General features: G+C 34.6%; 1 protein-coding gene, 1 long non-coding RNA gene and 3 pseudogenes across 3 annotated transcripts; all 5 read left to right on the plus strand.

Annotated features, from left to right (window-relative positions):
- The first annotated feature begins 2,348 nt into the window (after positions 1-2,348).
- Positions 2,349-4,830, plus strand: LOC123910133 (annotated as a pseudogene).
- Positions 4,831-5,891: 1,061 nt separating this feature from the next.
- Positions 5,892-6,874, plus strand: LOC123910144 (putative disease resistance protein At1g63350). The gene has a single exon (XM_045961200.1). The coding sequence runs from the start codon at positions 5,892-5,894 to the stop codon at positions 6,414-6,416; it is 525 nt and encodes a 174-aa protein (XP_045817156.1). The 3' UTR covers positions 6,417-6,874.
- A 655-nt stretch (positions 6,875-7,529) lies between these two features.
- Positions 7,530-12,395, plus strand: LOC123910123 (annotated as a pseudogene).
- A 3,817-nt stretch (positions 12,396-16,212) lies between these two features.
- Positions 16,213-25,251, plus strand: part of LOC123890710 — a 31,249-nt pseudogene continuing 22,210 nt past the window's right edge.
- On the plus strand, positions 19,391-24,545 carry LOC123910231. 2 transcript variants are annotated; one of them, XR_006810168.1, is made up of 2 exons: positions 19,391-20,725; positions 22,766-24,545. It is a non-coding gene; the product is annotated as an uncharacterized LOC123910231 (long non-coding RNA). The 2 variants fall into 2 exon arrangements; XR_006810169.1 differs by having other exon boundaries at positions 22,945-24,545.

Genomic DNA, 25,251 nt, shown 5'->3' on the forward strand with positions numbered 1-25,251 from the left:
GGCGCCACTGATCGTGTTGACCAGAATGATGCGACTTCGCCGGCGTTTTGCGGTGGTTGAGAGCGTTTGAGACCCCTGTTGGAGCGGAGGGGGGTTGTGTACCTGCAGGCACTCCGACGCTCAAGTCAGTATGTATGTAAGGTTTTCTTGGCTATAGAATGCGTACCTTGCAAATGAAGTGGAGATGCATATATATAGCCCCCAACGCTGGGCTAAGGCCCTTGATGGCATTAATGGCCATCAAGTGGCTGCCGGAAAACGGCTTGGAGGCCTTGATGTGCAGTAAATGCTCATCATTCCGGTTTACGGCCGTTACAATACGCAAGGGTATCTGACCGTTAGGACGTGCTCGGATGGTATATGTGTTCGACACCCTCTGATGCTCGAGCTCTAAGCTCGGCCCAGAACATTTATATTGTTCTTTCTAGCATGTATGGCTTATTAAAGAAATTCATCACTACTAATTGTAACAAAATATACATGATCACATGATTTCAAAATTTAACTACAATTATCATGTTAATTTGTCCTTTAAAAGAGGATATTTTTATCTCTTATCATAAATAAGAAAACATGTGGGTATTATGATTTCAAGTGAAGACATTTGCATGAGAATAGAAAAACCACTTCATATATAGAATTAGAAAATAGTAAGAACCTGAGCACCCTTCGGTGAACATGGAAATTTTGTATTTGTATGAGTAAAGCTCTCGAAGTTATTTTACCAAAGTTTTGAATTCAGCATACTGAGATATCAACGACCTCCAATATGAGTTGAAGAGTTAGGGGGGGACCTTGCAGATTCCAAAGTCATCATGGTGAGGTGTTGAGGTCCTCTCATCCGAGTTGAAGTAGCTACCATGGGATCTCGCGTCTACTCTTATTGTCGTTGTTGCTCTTATGACCTCCAACTATCATGCTCTTTGTTTGTAGAGATATTTGTTATAGCGAGATGATGAGCTTATTTGAAGTCAGAGCTCGGTCGTTGGAAAGTTTTACCGGGCCCCACGATGGGCGCCAATGTTCACGTATGAGAACATAAAGTGAATACAATGGGTGAGCTGCTCTTGATATATTTCAAGAGCACTACTGAAGTTTAAGTACAATGTTTGCAATAGAATGGATCTCCCCTTTTTCCTTCTAAGTGTCTCCTTTTATAGTGCAATATTCCTTGACCTAATGGGCCTTGTTTTGGGTTGAGGTGGCTAGGCCCAATAAGCTATAACACTGAGATCCATAAGCAGCTCGTCCGTACAAGACGCATGGAGTTAAAGCATGTGTAGCTCACGTGACTCGTTCATGCAGATCAGGTGGAGCTGCGTAGCTCACGTCACTATGTTCCTTGGTAGGAGACACATTACTTTAAACTTAGCTAGACCTAAATGATCATGTTGAGCTTGTCATGATGGAGGTCGGGTTCACCATAACCTGAGGTGAGCTAAACATGCTGAAGGTGGAGCTCGTGATGGGGTTGAGTTGGGCTGGAGCTCATGATGAAGTTGAGCTAGGCCTATGGAAGTGGAGCTCATAATGAAGTTGAGCTAGACCTTCGGAAGTGGAGCTCATGTGAAGCTCTACAGAAGTGGAGCTCAAGGTGAAATTGAGCTAGGCCTGTTGAAGTGGAGCTCATAATGAAGTTGAGCTAGGCCTGCGGAAGTGGAGCTCAAAATAAAGTGTAGCTAGGCCTGCAGAGGTGGAGCTCACATTGAAGTTGAGTTAGGCCTGTTGAAGTGGAGCTCGTAATGAAGTTGAGCAAGACCTGTTGAAATGGAGCTCATACTCAAGTTGAGCTAGGCCTGTAGAAATAGAGCTCACGGTAAAGTTGAACTAGACATGTGAAAGTAGAGCTTATGGTGACATGAATGGTCAAAATATAATTCATCTGGTATATCTCCATACCAGTCCAATATATATCCCTCCGGTTTCATATATAAGCAAAAATAACTTTTTTAGATTCATTGGAAAAAGAATGTATCTAGTCCAAATTATAGACAACATACATTATTTTTTCAATGAATCTAAAAAAGAAACTTTTGCTTATATATGAGACCGGAGAGTATCATATGGATTATCCGTAATTTTTTTTAAAGAAATTGAAAATTATTTGGTATGTTATTGAATACCATTAATCTTAATCTATTTCAATAACATATTAAACGATTTTAAATTTTTGTAAAATTTAACATAAATGATCTATATATGATATAAACTTTCAAATTGTCGGTGGATTTTAAACTACTTAACAACAAAAATTAGAAAAATACCATGTTATCTTCAGGACTTTTAGTGCAGTCCTCTCCCTTCACAAAATTAAACATAATGTTGATTGGGTCTATTGAGAGGTATAAAACATATTTACCTGTAATTAATTTAATAGCGACTATCAATTAATCCGTCAAAAAAAAAAACGACTATCAATTAATTATAGGTATTAGATTTTAAAATTTATATTCTTTAAAGTGTTATTTGAACAGTGTAACATTATTCAAATACTACTAATTGTAATTTGATTTCTCCCTTATATACACACGCACGCTAAAAACTATGCTGATTTACATATTTCTATATAAAATTTTGCAATGCATATACATATACTTATTCTATATTATTTTTCCAGTTGATTTCACAAAAGAAAAGAACCGATTGGTTACACATCGAGATTTTGTGCGTGACAAAATTGAAAGAACTCATAATAAAACTCAAAAGGTTAGCGATGTTGTGTTTGAGTGGCTAAATGAAACAGATATACTCATACGTCAATTGGAGAATCTGTCGGCACAAGCAATAACAAGAAAACAATTTAAAAAATTGTTGAAAAGAGTAATGGAACAGAACACGAAAGTACCTTCAGGAAATTACATTCAGGAATCTTCAACTCCAATTCCAAGTTTAGAACACTTCTCTTCAGGAAATTTAATGTGTTTTAATTCTAGAGAGAAGATCTCCGATCAACTTTTCGTGGCATTGAATGATGATAGTTGTTCTATGATTGGATTGTATGGTAGCCAGGGCTCGGGTAAAACAACATTGGTTGAAGCAATGGCCAAAAAAGTAAAGTATTTAGAGATTTTTCATGAGATTTTATTTGTCAAGGTAACCCAAAATTCAAATATTAGAACAATGCAAGATGAAATTGTTGACTCATTAAATATGAAATTTGATAAAAAAAACAGTGAATCTGGAAGAGCCAGAGAAATATTCTCAACAATAGAAAGTATGAATTGTCCAATTCTAGTCATTTTTGATAATGTTCCAGCAAAATTCGACCCAGAAGATATAGGCATTCCTTGTAATAGTAATCGCTGCAAGATTCTTTTGACCACATGTTGCCAAAAAGATTGTGACTTGTTGTCCGGTCAAAGGAAGATTCAACTTGATCCCTTATCTAGACAGGAAGCTTGGATTTTGTTTCAAAAACATTCAGGTATTTATGATGATGAGAAATACTCGAGATTTGACTTATTGAATGTAGCATATGAAGTTGCTTTAGAATGTGAAGGGTTACCTAGAACAATTAAAGATGTGGGACCTTTCTTAAAAAGTAAACCAATTGAAGAATGGAAGACAACACTAGATAGTCTGAAACATTCAATGGCCAAATGGCAAATTTTTCTTAGTTTTAGAGGAGAAGATACACGCAACTCTTTTACAGGTTATCTTTATCAAACTTTATCTCAAGCGGGATTCAAGACCTTCATGGATGATGGAGGACTGCATACTGGAGACCAAATTTCACCCTCTCTTGTAAATGCAATTGAAGCATCGAGGCTTTCGATTATTGTTTTATCTGAAAACTATGCAAATTCCTCATGGTGTCTTGAAGAACTTGTCAAGATTCTTGAGTGTATGAAGTTGAAGAATCAATTAGTTTGGCCAATCTTTTACAAAGTGTACCCATCAGACATAAGGCATCTGAGAAAATGTTATGGCAAAGACATGGATCGACATGAAAATAATTTTGGAATTAACTCAGAAAGAGTGCAGAAATGGAGGTCAGCTTTGTTTGAAGTGTCTAATTTATCCGGAAAAGCTTATACAACCGGGTATGTAATATACTTCAAAAAACTTCTATTTGTGTTATTCCATATAATAACCATTTTTTACTCTACCAGTGATAGATTAAGGATATGATATAGTATAATTCCATTCTTTTTAAAAGCATGTGACTTGTTAAAAAAGAAATATGGTCTTCTTTATATCTATCAATTTAAGCATGATTTGAATAACAAGAAAGACATGAATATTTTGTTGTTAAAGTTTTGTTTTTAGTTTCAGGTGCAAGTTTTCTATTTTATGTGACGGCTTGTTCTTGTGAAAAATTATAGTCATATTAAACTTTATATGTTTTTTGACTGAATAAATTCAAAGCTATCTATATAATTGAATTGACAGATCTTGTACATACTTTTGCAGGTACGAATATGAATTTATTCAAAAGATCGTGGAAGATGCCAATCGTATTAAAAGTCGTTTGCAAATACGAAGAACATAGATATGTATTTGAAAGAAGATGTCAATCATATTAAAGATTTTTGGAACGCTCTAAATTGCCGGTCTTTTGAGTGCAGTGTGTATCATATTGAATTTTGATGTGTCTTATATACGAATATCATATGTTATTATAGGAAACACTTCCTTTATGCTGGATTGAAGTTGTAGTTATACGGATCTAGTGGTTGAAAATTTCTTGTAATGTGAAATGTAACAACAATAACTACCTATATCTAATTTGTGGTATTAGTTTTGGTAGGAACTGAGGTAAAGGTGACAAATTGATGTTAACTACTCTTTCATGTACGTACATAAAAGCTTTCAGAGATAATTGATAAAAGCAGATTTGCATTCTTCAACTGTCATTTGTCTATTAGCCGTTAAAGTTTTCCTATCATTCTTGCTTATGTTGAGTCTTAGCTAAGGGCCTAGATAGATATTACTATGTTATGTTGAACCACATAAAAGCTAGTCAATCAAGCAGATTTTCTCTAATTTATTCCATTTCTTACTGAACTATCAAACATACATAACTGAAGGAATGATTGATTGCATGTGATTTTATACCAGATGTTTATTCTTAGTTTTATTGTTTCTTGACTTTTTTTTGTTGACTGTCGTTTCTTGTCATCAATATTTAATACCCAATTTTATGGTCAATATTGGTGATTTTTCTAGGAAACTAGGACTTCATTGACTTGTACATATCTTTGTCCCAAAAATAAGTAGTTAATCCACAACTTTGTTAAAATGTTTAGTTTTCCTTCAAACAACCTGTATAGTTTTTATTAAATATCGATAATCTTGATAGGTCTCAATAACATATTAAATCATTTTTAATTTTTCTAAATTTATTTATGGATGATCTATATGATATAGACTTTCAATCCAATGGTAAAAATTTTGTAAAAAAATCATGTTATAATACATTTAATCACTTGACCACGGTGGACCAGTTCCGTAGTATTAGCCTATGTGTATATATATTCTTTCATATCATGTTTATATTTGACAAGTCAAAATAATGTCCATTTGACAAGTTATTCAACTCTCTGACTGAGGAATGTGATGTATGTTCTTTCTCCAAAAAAACTAGTAGGGTCCACACGTTTTCACTCTTCTTCTCGGTTCCTTCTTTCTGTTAAATTTCTGTGAATTCAAATTTTATTCATATATAGTAATGGGCTCACAACACACACTTGATAATATATCCTTTGAAGCTAAGAGACATTAATCATTCAAACTTCACTCTCTCTGCCTGCTGCAAAAATAGGCGAGTTCAATTTCCTTTCTCTTGCTTCTATTTTCTTCTTTATATGTTTCACATAATATAATGCTCAAAATAACTAAAATCATAACGCTGTTTTTTTTTATTTTTTTTAAGTTAAGATATCAGTAGAATGGCAATGGATTCCTATCTGATCCCCCTTGTTTCATCGAGAGATCTTGCGCGTCTAAAAGTTGAAGCAATTGATCATAAAACTGAAATGGTCAACGATGATGTGTTTGTGTGGCTAAATGAAGCAGAGATACTCATACAAGAGGTGAAGAATCTGACGACACGAACAAGAAGAGCAGATGGCTATGAACTATCGAGATTGGTGCACAAAGTAATAGCACATCAAAAGAAATATGAATTAATTGACCCATTTTTAATTCCAATTCCAAGTTTAGAACACTTCTCTTCAGAAAATATTGTGTGCTTTAATTCTAGAGAGAAGGCATCCGATCAACTTTTAACGGCATTGCAAGACGATAGTTGCTCTATGATTGGGTTGTATGGTAGAGAGGGTTCTGGTAAAACAACATTGGTGAAAGCAATGGGTGAGAAAGTTAAGTATTTAAAGATTTTTCATAAGGTTTTACTTGTCACTATGATCCAAAGTCCAAATATCAAGACAATTCAAGATGAAATTGCTGACTAGTTGAATATTGAATTCAATAAATACACTGAAGTCGGGAGAGCAATAATAATATCCTCCACAATAAAAAATATGGATCGTCCAATACTTGTGATCTTCGATGATGTTCAGGCAAAATTTGACCCAAAGGATGTAGGCATTCCTTGTGATAGTAATCGATGCAAGATCATTTTGACCACATGTTGCAAACAAGAATGTGACTTTATAGATTGTCAAAAGGAGATTCGACTTGATCCCTTATCTAGAGGGGAAGTCTGGACTTTGTTCAAAATACATTCAGGCATTCATGTTCAAAATATCTAGAGGGGAAGTTTGTATTTCCAATCTTAGCTCAACTAGGATCATCAATACAAATTTGTGGAGAGCTACAAAAACATTCAACCCACAAGAGCAAATTTGTAGAGGAAAAAAAATAGAATCTTTGTGAATCTATAAAGCACAAACACTTTTTTTATTAGACATTTTTCTGTGTCTGACACCAACAACATACCGACACATATAATTACATTTTTATTAAGCAAACTCTATAACAAAAAGTACAAGAGATGCATCAAAAAAGAGAGCAACAAAGGGGGTAAACACAGTGGGAGCAAATCCACCCCATTACAACAAAGCCAAAACCAACTCCAACCCCTATAGGCTACGCCCCTAAACAGCCCCAAAACAACAACAACAAGCAAAACACCACAATCCTAACCACCAACACAGCAACAAGAGGGCAAGTAAACAATCCTCCGGATCCCATGACCATTCATAGAACATACACGCCCCGGTTTATTGATGTTGACGTGACGGTGTATGTATTTGTATCTCTTTATGTGTTCGTGTTTCATAACTTTGGATACCTTATGTCCTCAAGGGAAGGAAAAACATGATCATTTGTTCCAACACTGTCAGATTATAAGGCTAGCTGACAGCAAACAAATTAATTATGATGATTATAATGTAATGTAATCAAACAAAACAAAAGTAGTCCCATAGAAATAGCTTACTAAATATTAGAGACGTTATTGAAGGGTTGAGAATTGAATCTCAAATTTTCCCTCTCTATATTTAGTGTGTAAATAACCATTAAATTATTTGAAACAATTAAATAGTTGGTTGGTCTAAGTGGTAATTGGTGTTGGACTTGTTAGAGATGACCACAGTTTTATTCTCGACAACTGTGAATGGGAGAGGCTGAAAATATTTGATACCAAAACGGACCCTAAAACCGTGTTAAGCGGTTCTGTGGGCATGATACTGGTAGTGAAAACAAAAAAATATTTGAAAGAAAAAAGAAATTCATAAAAGAACTACAAAATTTACTATAATCAACTTCAATTAAACGACATCGTATCAAGGATTCCTTTTCCTTACAATTCTAGGGTTTTATGTTATCCAATACATTTCCCTCCCAAACCAACAATGGCTTTTTCACTAACTCAGACCAAATTCACATTGCAATTCAACTCTTATCACAGATACATACGAAAATCCCTCAAAACATTAATCTCAATGTCACAGGGAAAATCCAAAAGACCAATTTGTCCTTCATGTTCCAAACCCACTCGAACTTGTCTCTGTTCTCGAATCCTCACTCCTCCAATCCCTAATTCCGTCAATGTAACCATTCTTCAACACGCTCTTGAGTGTAATCACCCTCTTAATTCTACCAGAATTGCTAAAATGGGTCTCAAGAATCTCACAATTGCCACTATTTCTGATGTTAAATTTGAATCTCAATTCCTTATTCACTTATTTGATTCCAATTTGTCAAAGGGTTTGTTTTCTGATGAAATTGAAGATACCCATGATTTGTTTTGTGATAAAAATTCAAACATGATTGATATTGATTGTGCTGGTTTGAAAAATGATGTTGAGGATGTTATTTTCAATAATTCTAGGGTTGAAACTGTGAATCAAGTGAATGATGATGATGGTGGTGTTGTTGTGAATGATGAAGTTAAGAAAATTTCAATTCGTCGAAATGGTGATGATGTAACTGGTGGTATGGAGGACCTGCCATTACTGTCACTATTACCAAATATGGTTCAATTACATCTTTGTCTCATATTTGGATGCAGAAATGTGAATCTAATGAGTTAGGTTTTGACAAGATTTTGTCTTGTGTTGCAGCACGTGAAGCACTCTCGAAAGGGTTTATGGTGAAAAAGTTGAAAAGGAAGCAGTTGAATGGGGAAGAAAATGTTGAAAAATATGAGGAATTTGAGCTTGAGGTTTGTCCTGGTTCAGTTTTACTTTTTCCTTCTGATAATGCTGTTAGTGTTAATGATTTGCATTATGTTGGTTTTGAGGTGAAGAACTTGATTGTTCTTGATGGAACATGGGCTAAGGCTAAAAGGATTTATAGTGAAAATCCTTGGTTGAACATTTTGCCGCATTTGAAGTTGGAAGTGAATGAAATGAGCTTATATGGTGAAGTGAGGAATCAGCCAAAAGCTGGTTATTTGTCCACCATTGAGAGTATTGTGTTTGCTTTGAAGGCGATTGGGGAGAATCACAAGGGTTTGGATAATCTATTGGATACTTTTGAGTGCATGGTTGATGACCAAAGGCGATGTAAAGATGAGAGACTGAGCAAACTGTTACCTAGTCGAGAAGTCCCTTGATTACTTTTGACTGACGTTAGACAACTTGAGGAAGTTGCTTAAACTAGAAATACAAATAGTTTTCCGATGAATTATGAACCATGAAATCTCTAGGAGTTTCTGCCCTGTGTATCCTCAGCAGATGGATTGCAAGCATCAAGTTGGAACTTTGAAGATTACAGAAACCTCAGCAGAAGAGAGATATTATCAAAGCGATCCAACCACATGTTGATGAGGTAAAAAGAAGTTGATTGTTAAAAACGACAGTGAGAAACCAATTCTGAAAAAGAAGAGGAAGAGATAGGATTTTAAAAGCCGGAATTCATAACAAGACATATATCTTCTATTAGAACTCTGTTTTTCTTTACAGCTCTATAAATTTGTTATGATGCCTTACATGTAATTGAATTCTCAAAGCCCGATTTCATTTGCTGATAGTACTTCTAGGCAGTATAGGCCTTTCTCTTGATGCTTAATAGTCAACTTTAGGTTTTACAGTTCTCATGTAGTAATTGTTATGTTGTCACCTTCAACCATCAGACCTTCATTCATCCCAGTAGAAATATCATGGATTTTTTCATTTTGATTTTCGAGCCAAGTTTTCTATCAAACACTTACAAATACATGGACACGACATGTCGACACAAATTAATTAAATGTAATCATATGTATCGGTGTGGTGTCACGTGTTGTGTTGGCGCAACACAACAAGTTTGTTTGTATAAAATAAGACTTGGAGTCAAGTCAACATCTTATTGTTTACAAAGGTTGCTTCAAATCAATAATTAAAGAAGCAATTGGAAACTTCCTGTAAAATATCCATAATTATTATAACTCTTTTGTAACGTACAATAAATTGAAAAAAAATACTATAATAGAAAGATAAACTAATATTATTATTGTTGTTGATATTTTTATAGGGTAGGTATATGATAAACTAATGGGTTCACATCTCACTCATAGCTAGTGTAGACAGAGTCCCAATTAGCTAGTGTCATTGACTTTCTGTTTGGCAGAGACAATCATTTCCATTTTCCAGGTCTCTTCTAGACTCTTTGTGTTGTGCCTTCAAATTCATTTTCCTTCTATAGTTGTAGTGAATGATGCTAATCAAGTTACCAATCTTTCTTTCATTTTCTAGTTCATCAAGTGTTGCATATTTTCTCTAATTTATTCCATTTCTTTCTAGATCTTCAAACATCATTGTAATTAAAGACATGATTGCTTTCAGTTTTATATAGAAATTTATTTTATCTGTGGCACGAAATATTCGCAGTTGAGTTTTAGATTGATTATTTTTCAGGTTAACTGCTCTACGTGATAAGTACACTTATTCAACTCAATGTCATTTTTAGTGACAAGCCTCGCAGAATCTTTGGCCAAAAAGACAAAACAGCTAATCTGTCTCTTTCAGTTTGGCAATATCATGAAAGATGTTGAGAGTGAAAAGAAGAAGTTAATTTTAAATCGAGGTCTTGTGCAGGAAAAAATTGGAACAACTCCTAAAACTGAAAAAGTCAACAATGCTGTTTTTGAGTGGCTAAAAGAAAGTGAGAAACTCATAGAAGATGAGGAGAATCTTAAAACAAGAACAGAAGCAGAGATTCCTGATTATGATTGTTCATTTGCGGTGGTGCAATGGGTATTGTGTAGCAATCATGAGATGAGATATGGGATGTACAATGAAATGCTAAAAAAAATGAAGGTACTCAATACAAACTCTGAACCTGAGCCATTTTCCACCACAATTCCAGCTTTGGAGTACTTCTCTTCTGGATATTTTGTGTCTTTTGAGCCTATGAAAGAGGCTTCAGATAGACTTATAGTGGCACTACAGGATAATAATTGTTCTATAATTGGATTGTATGGTAAAAGGGGCTCTGGTAAAACAAAACTGGTGAAAATAGTTGGTGAGAAAGCAAAGTATTTAAATATTTTTGATGTAATTTTATTTGCTAATGTGTCTAAAAACCCAAATGCTATGAGGATTCAGGATGAAATTGCTGATTCTTTGAATCTGAAATTCAAGAGAAACACCGAAGTTGCAAGAGCAAGAACAATATCTTCAGAATTAGAAAGTATTGGTCGAGTTCTTGTGATATTGGATGATGTTCAAGAAAAGATTGAACTAGAGGATATAGGTATTCCTAATGATGGTAGTAATGGGTGCAAGGTGCTTCTAACCACACGCCGCCAAAGAGAATGTGGTTTGATGGATTGTCAAAGTCAGATTCCACTAGGTCCCCTATCCAATGATGAAGCTTGGGTTCTGCTCAAAAAATATTCAGGCATAGAAGATGAGCCCTCATCAGACATATTAAATGTAGCGCATCAAATTGTTTTTGAATGTGAAATGTTGCCTGGTACAATTAAAGAGGTGGGATCTTCTTTAAAAAGTAAACCTGTTGTGGAGTGGAAAGTGTCATTGGACAATCTGAGACATCCAATGGCTCGATGGCAGATTTTCATCAGTTTTAGAGGAAAAGATACCCGTTACTCTTTTACAGGTTTTCTCTATGATGCTCTTTGTCAGGGAGGATTCAAGACATTCATGGACGATGGTGGGGGATTGCATAATGGGGACCAAATTTCACCCTCTCTTTATAATGCAATCGAAGCATCAAGGCTTTCGATTGTTGTTTTATCTGAAAATTATGCAAGTTCCTCTTGGTGTCTTGATGAGCTTGCTAAGATCCTTGAGTGTAAGCAATTAAAGAATCAATTGGTTTGGCCTATCTTTTACAAAGTGCAACCATCAGACATCAGGGATCTGAAAAATAATTATGGCGTATCTATGACCAATCATGAACAAGAATTAGGAAGTGATTCAGAGAGATTACAAAAATGGAGGTCTGCTTTGTCTGAAGTTTCTGGTTTGTCTGGACAAACTTATAAAACCGACGGGTGCGTAGTATATACTTTTATTTATTAACATTATTTCAAAATTATATAATCTCTTAGCCACTTGTTATAGATGTTAAGTTGCCTCGCATCATAGATGTGAAGTTGGCTCGTTTTTTAAGGTATATACGTGAATTTTAAACATGATTTATAAAAATCAAATATTTTGTTCAAGTTGCTGCATTTTGAGTGACAATTAGCACTAGTGAAAAGTTGTTGGTCATCTGAACTTCATACTTCTTTTTAATGAAAAAAGCGAATTGAAATCCCTTGTGTATACTTTTGTAGGTGCGAGTACGAATATAAATTTATCCAAAAGATCGTGGAAAGTGCTGATAATATTAAAAATCGATTGTATATACGAAGCGTGGACATGGACTAGAAGGATGCCTACATTTCCTCTTCCAATAAGTGCTACACTAGACATAAGTGAAAGCAAACAACTACTTGTTCAGAAATGAATTACGATTGTATATACAAGTTCAATGATATGTTGCTGCGTTTTGATATGTTGTTTTTGAATATGATTTCTTGGTTAATATTTGCTCATAAACGATAAATTAGTTGGAGAAGACAATATCAAAGTGAACTTCTTTTTTTCTATCCCAAGCTAATTGTGGTATTTGGCTCTCTGATGAGAGAGTTGTATGACGAGTGTAGCAACTCACCCTTTTATATGGACCACAAAACTATAGGAACTATATATATATATATATATATATGTGGGTCCCCCTAATATGAACCCCCAAAAGAAAGGTCCACCAATGAACCTCATTGACTGACCTGCTACAACGGGTCACCAATATATATAATAAAAATTATTATTATTTTTTAATCAACATTCATCTTATATTTCATCACTAAAAAACTGTTCTTTACTTAAAAAAAATATGATAAACTTCAAGTTGCGTTTCCGCCGCAGTGTCAACACCTTACTCAATCGTCTCCGATAAACTATTTTCGTCTCTGTCTTTGACCATCATTCATCTTCTTCTTTGCACCTTCCTCTTCTTCTTGAAACAATAAAAAATCTCTATTTCTATGTGTCTTGGTTGTATTACAACCTGCACTGACCTTTGAATTCTTTAGATCTAGACATGAGTTCAGTAATTTAAGTGTACGAAATACATTTCAATTGTTTAGTTTGGTCAATTTTGAGTAATTTCTTGGAGAAAAGACACCAGAGAGCGAGATTAGAGGGACGCCGGCGAGAGAGGGGTGATGAAGATGGTTGTTGTCGTTCTTGTCTTGTTCATGGATTTGGATCTGGATTTCATACATATCGTTGCAGCAATTAGAAATTAAGGATGGGTGAAGTTTGAATGATTGTCTCTTAGATTCAAATAAGAAAGGCAGCAAACAAATTAATGGATAGAGGTATATTATCAAAGTGTGTTATGAACAAGATGCTAATTCAAATTCAAAGTTAAGTTTAAAGATGGATTTTGTTGATATATGGAATTTGTTGATTTCATATGGAGATGAAATGTGCAACAAAGGGGTTTTCGTTTGTGACGAACACAATGAACAAATCCATTAATTAGAGAGGATGAAATATGATTTTTACTTGGATCAAGATTTAGTAACAATGGCATAAATGTAATCAACAATTAACACTTAAAATGAAGAAGAATTTATTTTTTATACTTTTATGGGACCCACCATTTTTATTAAAAAAAACCTATTGTAGAAGGTCATTTTGGGAGGATCATGGGTGGACCAAAAAAATTGGAGACCACATTAGGGGCTCCCTATATATATATATATATATATATATATATATATATATATATATATATATATATATATATATATATATATATATGCTAAAATGCAGTTTTGGCCCTCTAACTTTAAGAAAGTTGTGATTTTAGCCCCCTAACTTCCAATGGCTGAAATATTGTAGTAATCCAAAGTCTGGTAATTTTTTGGAAAATGGTGGATCAAGATTTTTTAGGGTATGAAGCATTTGTTAATGTTGAAGAGGAAGACGAAGATGAATTTTGCAGTTGTTGTGAAGATGAAGAACTAAGAGAACAAGATAAAGAAGAATGAAAAGAAATTGAGGATACAATGGTGGAAGAACTTGATGAATTTTCAGTAAGAATATTCTTCAAAGGGTTATCAATAAGTGGAAGAACTTGGATTAATTTGTTGCTGTGAATGAAAAATAAGTTCGTTGGTGGAGGGAATGATTTTGGGTTTCTAGTTCTGTTATGTATACTTTGTTTTACTCTGTAGTTGCTTTTGTTAATGTCCACATGATTTTCAATCAATGGGGATGCGGAATCGAAGATGAAGAGAGAATCCAGAGAAAAGTGAAAAATTGCTAGCATATCTCATTATATTTTTTTTTTTTAATTTTAAAATTAGAAAATTACACACATGGCATCTTGGTCAGCTAAGTGAGTTGCCACCTATGCGTCGACTAAGTCAAAATTGAGGTTTTGCAAAAGGGGCTAAAGTTAGGGGGCCAAAACTGTTATTTTTAAAGTTAGAGGGCTAAAATCGCAACTTTCTTAAAGTTAGGGGCCAAAACTGCATTTTAGCCATATATATATATATATATATATATATATATATAAAGGTAGATGTTATTTTCAATTCCAAGGTTGAAACTGTGAATCATGTGAATGATGGTGTTGTTGTGAATGATGAAGTTAATAAAATTTCAATTCGTCGAAATTGTGATGATCTAACTAGAGGTTATGGAGGACCTGCTATCACTGTTATTATTGGATACTTTCGAGTGCATGGTTGATGACCAAAGGGGATGCAAAGATGAGAGACTGAGCAAACTGTTACGTAGTTGAGGATTCCCTTTGTTTCTTTTGATTGAAGTTGTATAAACTCAATAATTTTGCAATGAATTATGTATCCTCAGCAAAAGGATTGCAAGCATCAAGCTGGAACTTTGAAGATTACAGAAACCTCAACAGAGAGAGACAGTATCAAATCGATCCACCCAAATGTTGATGATGGTGATGTAAATAGAAGTTGATTGTTAAAAACGACATGGAGAAACAAATTCTGAAAAAGAAGAGGAAGAGGTGAGATTTCAAAAACTGGAATTCATAACAAGACACAGATATCTGTTATTAGAACTCAGTTTTTCTTCACATTTCTATAATTTGCTATGATGCCTTACATGTAATTGAATTCTCAAAACCTGATTCATTTGCGGATAGTACTTCAAGGGCAGTATAGGCCTTTCACTTGATGCTTAATAGTCAACTTTTTGGCTTTACAGTTCTATTCAAAGAATGCTGGTTTATTAAATTATATTGTTATGTTATCACCTTTAACCATTGGACCTTCATTCATCCTAGTAGAATTATCATCAATTTTCTCATTTTGATTTTCGAGCCAAGTTTGTAGTCAAACACTTACAAATACATGAACATGATACGTCAACACCGGTAGTAGTTTAAGAAAATGAGTTAATTGGATGTTGATTACATGTGTCAGTGTCAGACTTGTCTTTGATCAGACATGTCGGTGCATCATAACAAGTTTGTATAAAAAAAGACTTGGAGTCAAGTCAACATCTTATTGTTTTCAAAGGTTGCTTCACATTAATAATTGAAGAAGGAATGGGAAACTTCCTATAAAATGTGATCATCAATATTACATCCATCCTTTTCATAGGACCTTTTCAAATTTTCAACTACATAAAAATATCCATAATTAGTATAACTCTTTTTTGTAACGTGTAATATATTAAAAAAACAGTACTATAATAGATAGATATATTAATATTATTGTTTTTGTTGATCTTGTTATACGGTAGGTATATGATAAACTAATGGATTCACATCTCACTCACAGCTAGTGTAGACAGAGTCATTGACTTTCTAACCTGCTGCTACAGCAACCAAGTCATTGACTTTCTTCTGGTTGGTATATAATCCTTTGTGCTGTTTGTGCCTTCAGTGTGCATCTTTTAAGTAAGTGAGCCTCAAATTCATTCATTTCTATAGTTCATTTTCCATCTATTGGTTGTGAATGATGTTAATCACGGCACCAAGCTTGCTTTCATTTTCTTTTTGATCAAGTGTTGTACATTTCTCTAATTCATTCCATTTCTTACTAGACATTGTAATTGAAGGTATGATTGCATTCGATTTTATATAGAAATTTATTTTATCTGTCACACTTCTTTTTATTTTTTTTGCATGAAATATTTGTCGTTGAGTTTAAGATTGATTACTTTTCAAGTTAACTGATTTGCATGATAAATACTCATTCAACTCAAAGCCATTGGATACCTTTGCAGATTTTTTGGTCAACAAAACTAAGAAGCTAATATGTTTGACAATATCATGAAAGATGTCGAAAGTGAAAAGAAGAAGTTGATTTTAAATCGAGATCTTGTGCAGGAAAAACTTGAAGCAACACCTAAAACTGAAAAGGTCAACAATGCTGTTTTTGAGTGGCTAAAAGAAAGTGAGAAACTCGTAGAAGAGGAGGAGAATCTTAAAGCAATAACAGAACTAGAGATTCTCGATTTTGATTGTTCATTAGCATGGATACAGTGGTTATTGTGTGCTGATCACAAGATGAGACATAGGAGGTACAGAGAAATGCTAGATAGATTAAAGGCACTGAATAGCAAGTGTGAATTTGATCCATTTTCCACAACAATTCCACCTCTAGACTACTTCTCTTCTGGATATTTTGTGCCTTTTGAGTCTATAAAAGAGGCTTCAGATAGACTTCTAGCGGCATTACAGGAGAGTAATTGTTCTACGATTGGATTGTATGGAAAAAGGGGCTCTGGTAAAACAAAACTGGTGAAAATAGTTGGCGAGAAAGCAAAGTATTTAAATATTTTTAATGAAGTTGCATTTGCTACCGTGTCCCAAAACCCAAATGTTAGGAGGATTCAAGATGAAATTGCTGACTCTTTGAACCTGAAATTCACTAGAAACACTCTAGCTGGAAGAGCGAGAACAATATCTTTGGAATTAAAAAGTAAGGATCGAGTTCTTGTGATATTGGATGATGTTCAAGCCAGGATTGAACTAGAGGATATAATAGGTATTCCTGGTGATCGTACGAAAGGGTGCAAGGTTCTTCTGACCACACGCCGTCAAAGAGAATGTGCTTTGATGGATTGTAAAGAAGAGTTTTCACTAGGTCCCTTATCCGACGATGAAACTTGGACTTTGCTCAAAAACCATTCAGGCATAGGAGACGGGTCATCACCTGACATATTAAATGTGGCGCATCAAGTTGCTTTGGAATGTGAAGGGTTACCTGGTACAATTAAAGAAGTGGGATCTTCCTTAAAAAGTAAACATGTTAAGGAGTGGAAAGCATCATTAGACAATTTGAGACATTCAATGGCCCGATGGCAGATTTTTATCAGTTTTAGAGGAGAAGATACTCGCTTCTCTTTTACGGGTTTTCTCTATGAAGCACTACTTCGAGAAGGATTCAAAATATTTATGGATGATGGTGGAGGATTGGATACTGGAGACCAAATTTCACCCTCTCTTATTAATGCAATTGAAGCATCAAGGCTTTCGATTGTTGTTTTATCCGAAAACTACGCTAGTTCCTCTTGGTGTCTTGATGAGCTTGCTAAGATTCTTGAGTGTAAGGAAAACAAGAATCAAATAGTTTGGCCTATCTTTTACAAAGTCGATCCATCACATATAAGGCATATGAGAAATGGTTATGGCAATGCGATGACTGAACATGAAAACATTTTTGGAAATGAGCCTGAGAGATTACAGAAATGGAGATCGGCTTTGTTTGAAGTTGCTGGTATGTTTGGAAAGCCTTATGAAACCAATAACGGGTGCGTAGTATACTTTCAAATACTTGTATTAACGTTATTTCATAATTATGCAGTCTCTAATTGAAATCCCTTGTATATATTTTTGTAGGTACGAATATAAATTTATCCAAAAGATCGTGGAACATGCTAATAATATTAAAAGTCGATTGTATATACGAAGCATGGACATGGACTAGAAGGATGCCTACATATCCTCTTACAACAAGTGCTACACTAGAGAAGATGAATGACTATTTTAATATACACATTCAATGATAAATTGTTTTTGAATATGATTCCTAGCTATTATAACATGTACTTCTAAATAATTAATTAGTCTGAGAAGACTCTTTCAAAGTTCACTTTTTTGCATTTGAAACTAATTGTTATAGTATTTCACAATAATCTGTCGTAAAAATTCCAAAAAATGTACAAGAGGCTAAAATTTTCGAAGTGGAACGAAGTCATTCTTGAACAGTGGATAGTACTACTATCTTGGCTTCAAAAATATAAAAATTCTGTCTTGATTGATACTGATAGTGCTGGTTTGAAAAATGATGTTGAAGATGTTTTTCTCAGTTCTCCTGTTGAAACTATGTATCATGTGAATAATGGTGCAGTGGTGAATGAAGTTAAGAAAATTCCAATTCATCCAAATTTTGATCTAGCCAGAGGTTATGGAGGACCTGCTATTATTGTTACCATTGACAGATATGATATGGTGTCATTAACTCTGTCTCATACTTGGATGTTGCAATGTAAATCTTCGAGTTAAGCTTTGACAATATTTTGTCTTGCCATGAATTTTGTGACGCTGTGACACACTCTCGAGGGTTTTTTGTGAAGAAGTTTCAAAAGAACCAACTAAATAGAGTTGAGATTCTGCAGTTTGATAGAGAAAAACGCAAAGATCCTTAATTTTTCACTTATTGCTTAATAATCTACTTTTGATCTATTGTTATCTTTAGATCTACATATTTAAAATAAAGTAACTGCATCTCACTCTCTTTATTATTTATTTAGTTCTCTTATCTTTTGTTGTTTTTGTGTACGATGTATTGAACAATTTGAAAAATATGAATTTTTTGATCAATGGAGTTTTAGATGTAGTAACAAATTCTACTCGTCACTCGCGCAACCTACCACCCAAACAAAACGAAAGTGTAGACCGTCGAAATTAAGCTCAAATTAAATGGTTGCAATAAAGGTGAAAATGACACAGAGAGAGATACAAATGTGAGATTCTTTAAGTTATGGACACTGGCACTGCTACACGGTACCATCTTTCAAAGACACAGTTATCACTCAAAATGCAAAATAAGTACACACTTTATGAAAGGAAGGTACATACATATTATCAAGGTTTTCAGAACCGGACCGGTCATCGAACCGGTGAGCTCATCAATTCAAGGTTCAACCGGTCAGACTGGTTCAACCGGAGGTCAGACCGTTTTTAATTAAATATATATTTTAATTAATATATAAATAAAAATATATAAATAATGACTCAATATTTCCTTGTTTCACACCTAAATTTTTTTGGTCAAGTAAAAATATATTTTATTACATTATAATAAGTTTTTTTTTAATAAACACTATAATAAGTTATCAACACATGAATGTAAAAAAAAATTATTAGAAAAATTAAAAATAAAAGCTAATATTCTAGAAAGAAGAAAAAATTATCATGGGAAGCCCATTTTATAAAGCCCAATCCATCTTTCAAACCCTAAATAACTATTGTTGAAAAGCAAGTTGAAAAACAAATCACAAGCAGCTAGCTAGCAGCCGCCTCCCCTAGATCTCTTCATCTTCAAACTCCTTTCACGTATCTTTTTCTTCTGCATATTTCTTTTTGTTTCTTCCTTCCTTTGTTCTCTTGCATATGGATTTTAAGAAAACATAAACATCAAAATGAATTCCACTTCTTTTTCTTTCTCCCAATCTTAGTATTAGTTCTGCAATTTTATTTCTAATTCAATTTAGATCTTATAATTTCAACATAAAATTTTCAAGTTCAACAAAATGGATATTTCACCTTCTTAATCTACATAGATTCTTGATACATAGTTGAAAATGAACCAGAAAACTAATAGGTTTTAACTTCTTTTATTTCCAAGACAAGACAAGACAAGATAAAAAAAATTTTAAAAAAAAAACAAAAAACGCTCAGACCGGAAAACCTGTGTGAACCGCCGGTTTTCCGGTTCTTTCCGGTTTAAGAGCGGTTTCCCCGTTTTTTGTCCGGTTTAATGAACTAGCGGTTTTGAGAGTCAACCGGACCGGACATAGGTCCGGTTCACGGTTGAACCGGTCGAACTGCCCGGTACGGTCCGGTTTTGACAACCATTTGAAAGTTAATGGAATAGTATAGCTTGCAAGTAAATGGAATAGTATAGCTTGCAAGTTTAGCTTTTCTTCCAAACATTATACACTGCTCCACGGCTCCCTCCCTGTATCACACTTTATTATTAAAGGAAAAATAAATAAATGAGAAGCAACATTATCTTATGTCACAATCCCACCTTACAATTTTGTCATCTTTCTTACTTAAACCCTAATTTTTTGGCATAAATAAGAGTAAAGTTTCACAGCAAAGAGGAGGTTGAAAAGAGGCAGAACCGAAAGTCACAAGAGCAAAACAGAGCAACAAAATGTAGAGAGAAGAGATCAAACACCTCGCCACCTCCATATTTCACCCATAACCTCTACAAATCACCACCACCATTTTCTATCAATAAAAATCACCATAACCTATAACTAAAAAACCAGCAAATGAAAACCAAATAAACTGATCAGAGATGAAGAGAAGAGGATAGACACAGCCACCGCCGTTTCTGGACTACCACCGCACATCACCACCATCTCCGGCCGGAACTTCCACCGTCGCAGCCCCACACCACTTCAACTCAACGGCCAGTCTTCTCTCTCTTACTCTTTCTCTGTATCTCTATCTTTATTGGTTTATCCTGATTGAGAAACAACGTAACGCCTTGTTACTGGTTGCCGGTTGGTCATAGCAGAAGAAACTCTAGGTCTACTTTCTTACTTTTATGTATTTTTATTTAATTTTAATATCTTTTTTCATTGTTTTAACCTTGCAATTTGGGCTCAGCCCACATGTATAACAATTAGGTTTATAGGTTTACTGCACCTTCCAAACAAAAAGAGAAAAATCAATTAAAATAAAAAAACAAAAAATATAAATTCAAAGTAACTTTTTTTTTTAGGCTTAATCGGTTGGACATCTCTTTAATCCTTGAGTTTTTTAGAACACAAGTTGTACAACTTGATCGTTTTTAAAATCATTTTTACAATGATTTTTCGAAACAAAATCATTTTTTATGGACATCTCTTTAATCCTTGAGTTTTTTAGAACACAAGTTGTACAACTTGATCGTTCTTAAACTATCTTTACAATCCTTTGGCACATCTGAATCACGATAATATATTATATCTTAACAATTAACAATTAAAACTAATATAAAAATTAGTGTTACAAAATTATTACCTTAAAAACATTATTGGCAGTAAAGCCTACGGTGTTCTTCAGGGACACGAGATTTTGAAGATGATAGTACATTGTATGGCGGCCAAAATGTTCAGGGGCAACCCTGAAATATATGGGCTTATTTATCCTGTTCCCTCATTATAGATTTGAGATCGTTATCACCTTGTGCTTACAATATTAACTTGCCATCGTTTAGAAATAGTTCTAATTGACTATTATACTTAATTACAACGAGGAAGATCAAAACAGAAAACTTTTGAGTCTATGTGGTATCCAAGTTCAAATTCCACACAACTGAGTCGTGTCATTGTCAACATTGTGCACCAAATTTACATACAAACAAGTTTTCATATCCCTGTTGCAATCCTTTCAGCGTAGAACCTTAGATCCAATTTACCTCTTCCAACATTTATGTTTCCAAGTTGAAAGCCATGATTTTTAGGAAGGAATCAAATTCCTAACGGAAGAGAAAATATTATTTCTCGTTCAGATAAATAGAATTACAATTCTTGCTCTACCGATTCCATTTATCAGTCCCAATAGTATTGAAAAACCTTATTATCTTGAACAATTGCTCGTTCGGTTAATATCCAAGTCCAATTTGCTTATGATAGATCCTGACATCCTCACCATTCAAGTGTTTCACATGATCAGGACTGTCGGGAACTCTCCGGTTAGGAGGTTGGTACAAATATATGGGATCGTGATACCTACTAAACAATCCTATCACCGTGCACGACGGGGTGATAGGGGTTATTTGGTAGGTATCGCGATTCATGTATTTGTTTCAACCCCTAACCGAAGAGTTTATGATAGTCTCCGGTCATGTGAAACTCTTGAATTGTGCGGATGTTAGGACCTATCACAACCAAATTGAACTTGGATATGAACCGAACGAGTAATTGTTCAAGTTAGTAAGGTTTTTTAACAATATTGGACTAATAAATCCTTCTTTGAGGTGTAGGAATAAATTGTTGGGGAAAACGCGGTTACCAAAAGAATTGGTAGCTGCAACAATTGTAATTTTGTTTATCTGAACGAGAAATAATATTTTATCTTCTCTTTCGAATTTGATTCCTTCATGAAAATCATGGCTTGGAAACATAAATGATGGAATAGGTAAAATTGAATCTAGACATGAGTTTCTATACTGAAAAGAGTGCAATATGAATTATGAAAGCGTGTTTGTATGCAAGTTCGGTGCACAATGTTGATAGTGACTCTATTTTAACGGTGTGGAATTTGAACTTGGATACAACATAGACTCAAAAGTTCTCCGTTGATTTTCCTCGTTGTTATTAAACGATGGGAAGTTAATATTGTAAGCACGAGGTGATAACGAGATGCAGATATATCTATGATGAGCGAACAGGATAAATAAGCTCATATCATTTTAGGGTTTTAACCCTCAACATTTTGGCCGCTAAACAATGTTCATCTTCCAAGTCTCGTGTCCCGCCTGAAGAACACAGTAGGCCTTACTGCCAATAATTTGTAGCACTAATTTTTATATTAGTTTTAATTATTGATTATTAAGATTTAGTAATATATTATTGTAATTCAGATGTGCAAAAGACAATTATCATGAGCTGAAGTTGTTGTCTAGAAGACGGAACTTTTTTTTTTTTGAACAAGACGGGGAACTGATGTTGTTGGATGAAGGAGAGACTCACTCTCTGTTGGTTATTCCCCACCACTTCAATTTTTATTTTGTTTTGAGGCTATTCCCCTTTTGAAGCATAGAGTATCAAGCTAACCAGGCGAGCCCAACCAGCGAGGAATGCACTGTCGCTTGGGGTATGTACCAAAACCCTCATTTCTTGTTCCTTGATGTTGTCATCAATATTTTGGTGATTGTGTGTGAGATACCTTTTAGAATGTTTTGTTTTCTTGTGTCATCTCTTTTAGGGTTCAAGCTACATTGGTTCGTAGAAATATTATGAATTTTTTATGAAACTTTTGTTAAGAGTGTTTCAACCATTTGAGCTGCAAGGAAGTGTCTAGGTAGTTTTTCATTTTTAAATTAGGTCTAAATGTTGGTACAAAGTGTAAAGCGACTAAGTGCATGAAGATTCATCATCTCATGTTAGGGGGGTCTGAATTCTATTATTCAATAATTAAATCAGCATGATAGAGTATTACATAGTCAAATATATACCATATACCAGGAATTCTACCGCTACTTTAGGGATAAAGAATTCTGCCATGCAGATAGCTTGCGGCTACCCGAATGAAATTGGGTGAGGAGAGTTCATGGAGATAGAGTTGATTTCTGTGACTTCAGTAATCAGTACCAGATCACACCATCATAAGCGACCCTTTTTGGTAGTTATATTAAATTGGTTCTGGGGGTTACAGCCGCCCCCTCGTTATTGGCAGTTATGGGCGGCGCACGGTTTTTCCTTTATTGCTAGGTTAGGTCCAGGTTGAACTTCCCTCCTCTATACCGGGTTTGGGATTGCCAAACTCAGAGGGTACAACTGTTTTTTTCTCTCTGGTACTTTTAGCTTTTGAGGGAGACAGAGATGGCCTGATCCCTTTCTTTCTTTGTGGAGAATTAAAGCAAGCCGTACTTTTGAGGATTCAAATGATGGTTAGTTCGAGTTAACCCTTCAGGGTCCTTTTAACCGTATAAGAAAAAAGAAAAAACAGGAGCAGTGTAAGGATCAGGGCTAGCTCTGAGGGATCTAGTCCAATCCAATCTCTAAACATCTGTCTTATATGTGACAATCTCGTGTTATGAGTTAACGTAGTCCCCTATTCGGGGTAACATTAAATCAGTTCTGCTGCGTTGAATTTGGGAAAGTTCATACTTTTGGTAGTATATCCTTACATAGTTGCCAGAAGGATGGAGGGCATAGAAGAATTCCCGAGGGCCGAGACTAAGGCATCCGACTTTCCTCCCATGAGATATCTAGCGCTTCACTGGTATTTAGAGGTCTCTACTCTATAGCCAGAGTATATAGTAAGGAGCAAAGTTTCAAGGGATTCAAAAGGAAAGACTAAAGTACAGTTTAGTTCATCAAATTAATCCTACAAGGCTACAACCTTGACTTTTACTTTTATGGTACATAATAGCCAATGTGTATAGAAAATAATGCGGTATTTGTGTCAAAACCATTGTCAGCGTTGAGATGGAATCCCACATCAGCTAGAGAAATAGTCAAAGTAGAGCGGATGAAGGTTTGGACAATTGTCACCTCTTGAACTGGGTTTTTTGACTGTTGAGTTAGAGTTAGGTCCAGTTCTAGATTTTAAGATGTACCAAATCCTATCCTAGTTCTGATATTGGGCCACCCACTGTTGTCTCCAAAAAAAAAAAAAAAAAACAAACTAGTGGTTTAGACAATCCTCTTCTCATAAGTTTGCTATTGGGCAGAGTTAGGCTCAGGCCTAAGTTATGAGCCTGAATGAATTGATTTATAATCATGAGGAAAGGAGCTTTGCATCCATCACTTTTTCCTGGTGCTGGTTTTGCTATGTAGTTGTGTATTGGCTGTGACTCAATTATCCTGATCTCGAGTTAGACAAAAGTGTAATTCACTTTTAGGCTGGGTTGTGAGCTGCACTTAGTCTTGCATTATATACAGGGATGGTCCATGAGGTTCATAAGTGAGTTGCCCAATTTGTTTTTACTCAGAATTTCATTAACATTCGTATATCATATATTGTGTGGAACTGAGATGTTTCTTGCACAAAATTTTAGAAAACTACCCTATAATATTGATCAATGGTCTATTGAATAGATAACTCCACCATATTTCATTTGACCGCTTGAATGAAAATTAGGGGAAAAGTTAGGTTCAGTGTCTTCTGTTTGCTTGTTACTCTGTTGGAAGCTAGTATTCATGCTTAGAATTTCTGTTCCACCATTGCAAATAATGTTAGATATATTTCTTTTGTTGTTTTTATCAATAAATAACCGTGAGTTTAGGTGCAAGTTTGATTTGTTACTAGTTTCTTATATTTTAGGAGCAACTATGGTCACGTGCACAATTTCTGGTGTATCAAAATTGTTTTTGTCTAATGTAAAGTCTATTTTAATGGCGG

Source organism: Trifolium pratense, linkage group LG1, assembly GCF_020283565.1.
Source record: "Trifolium pratense cultivar HEN17-A07 linkage group LG1, ARS_RC_1.1, whole genome shotgun sequence".
Lineage (NCBI taxonomy): Eukaryota > Viridiplantae > Streptophyta > Magnoliopsida > Fabales > Fabaceae > Trifolium > Trifolium pratense.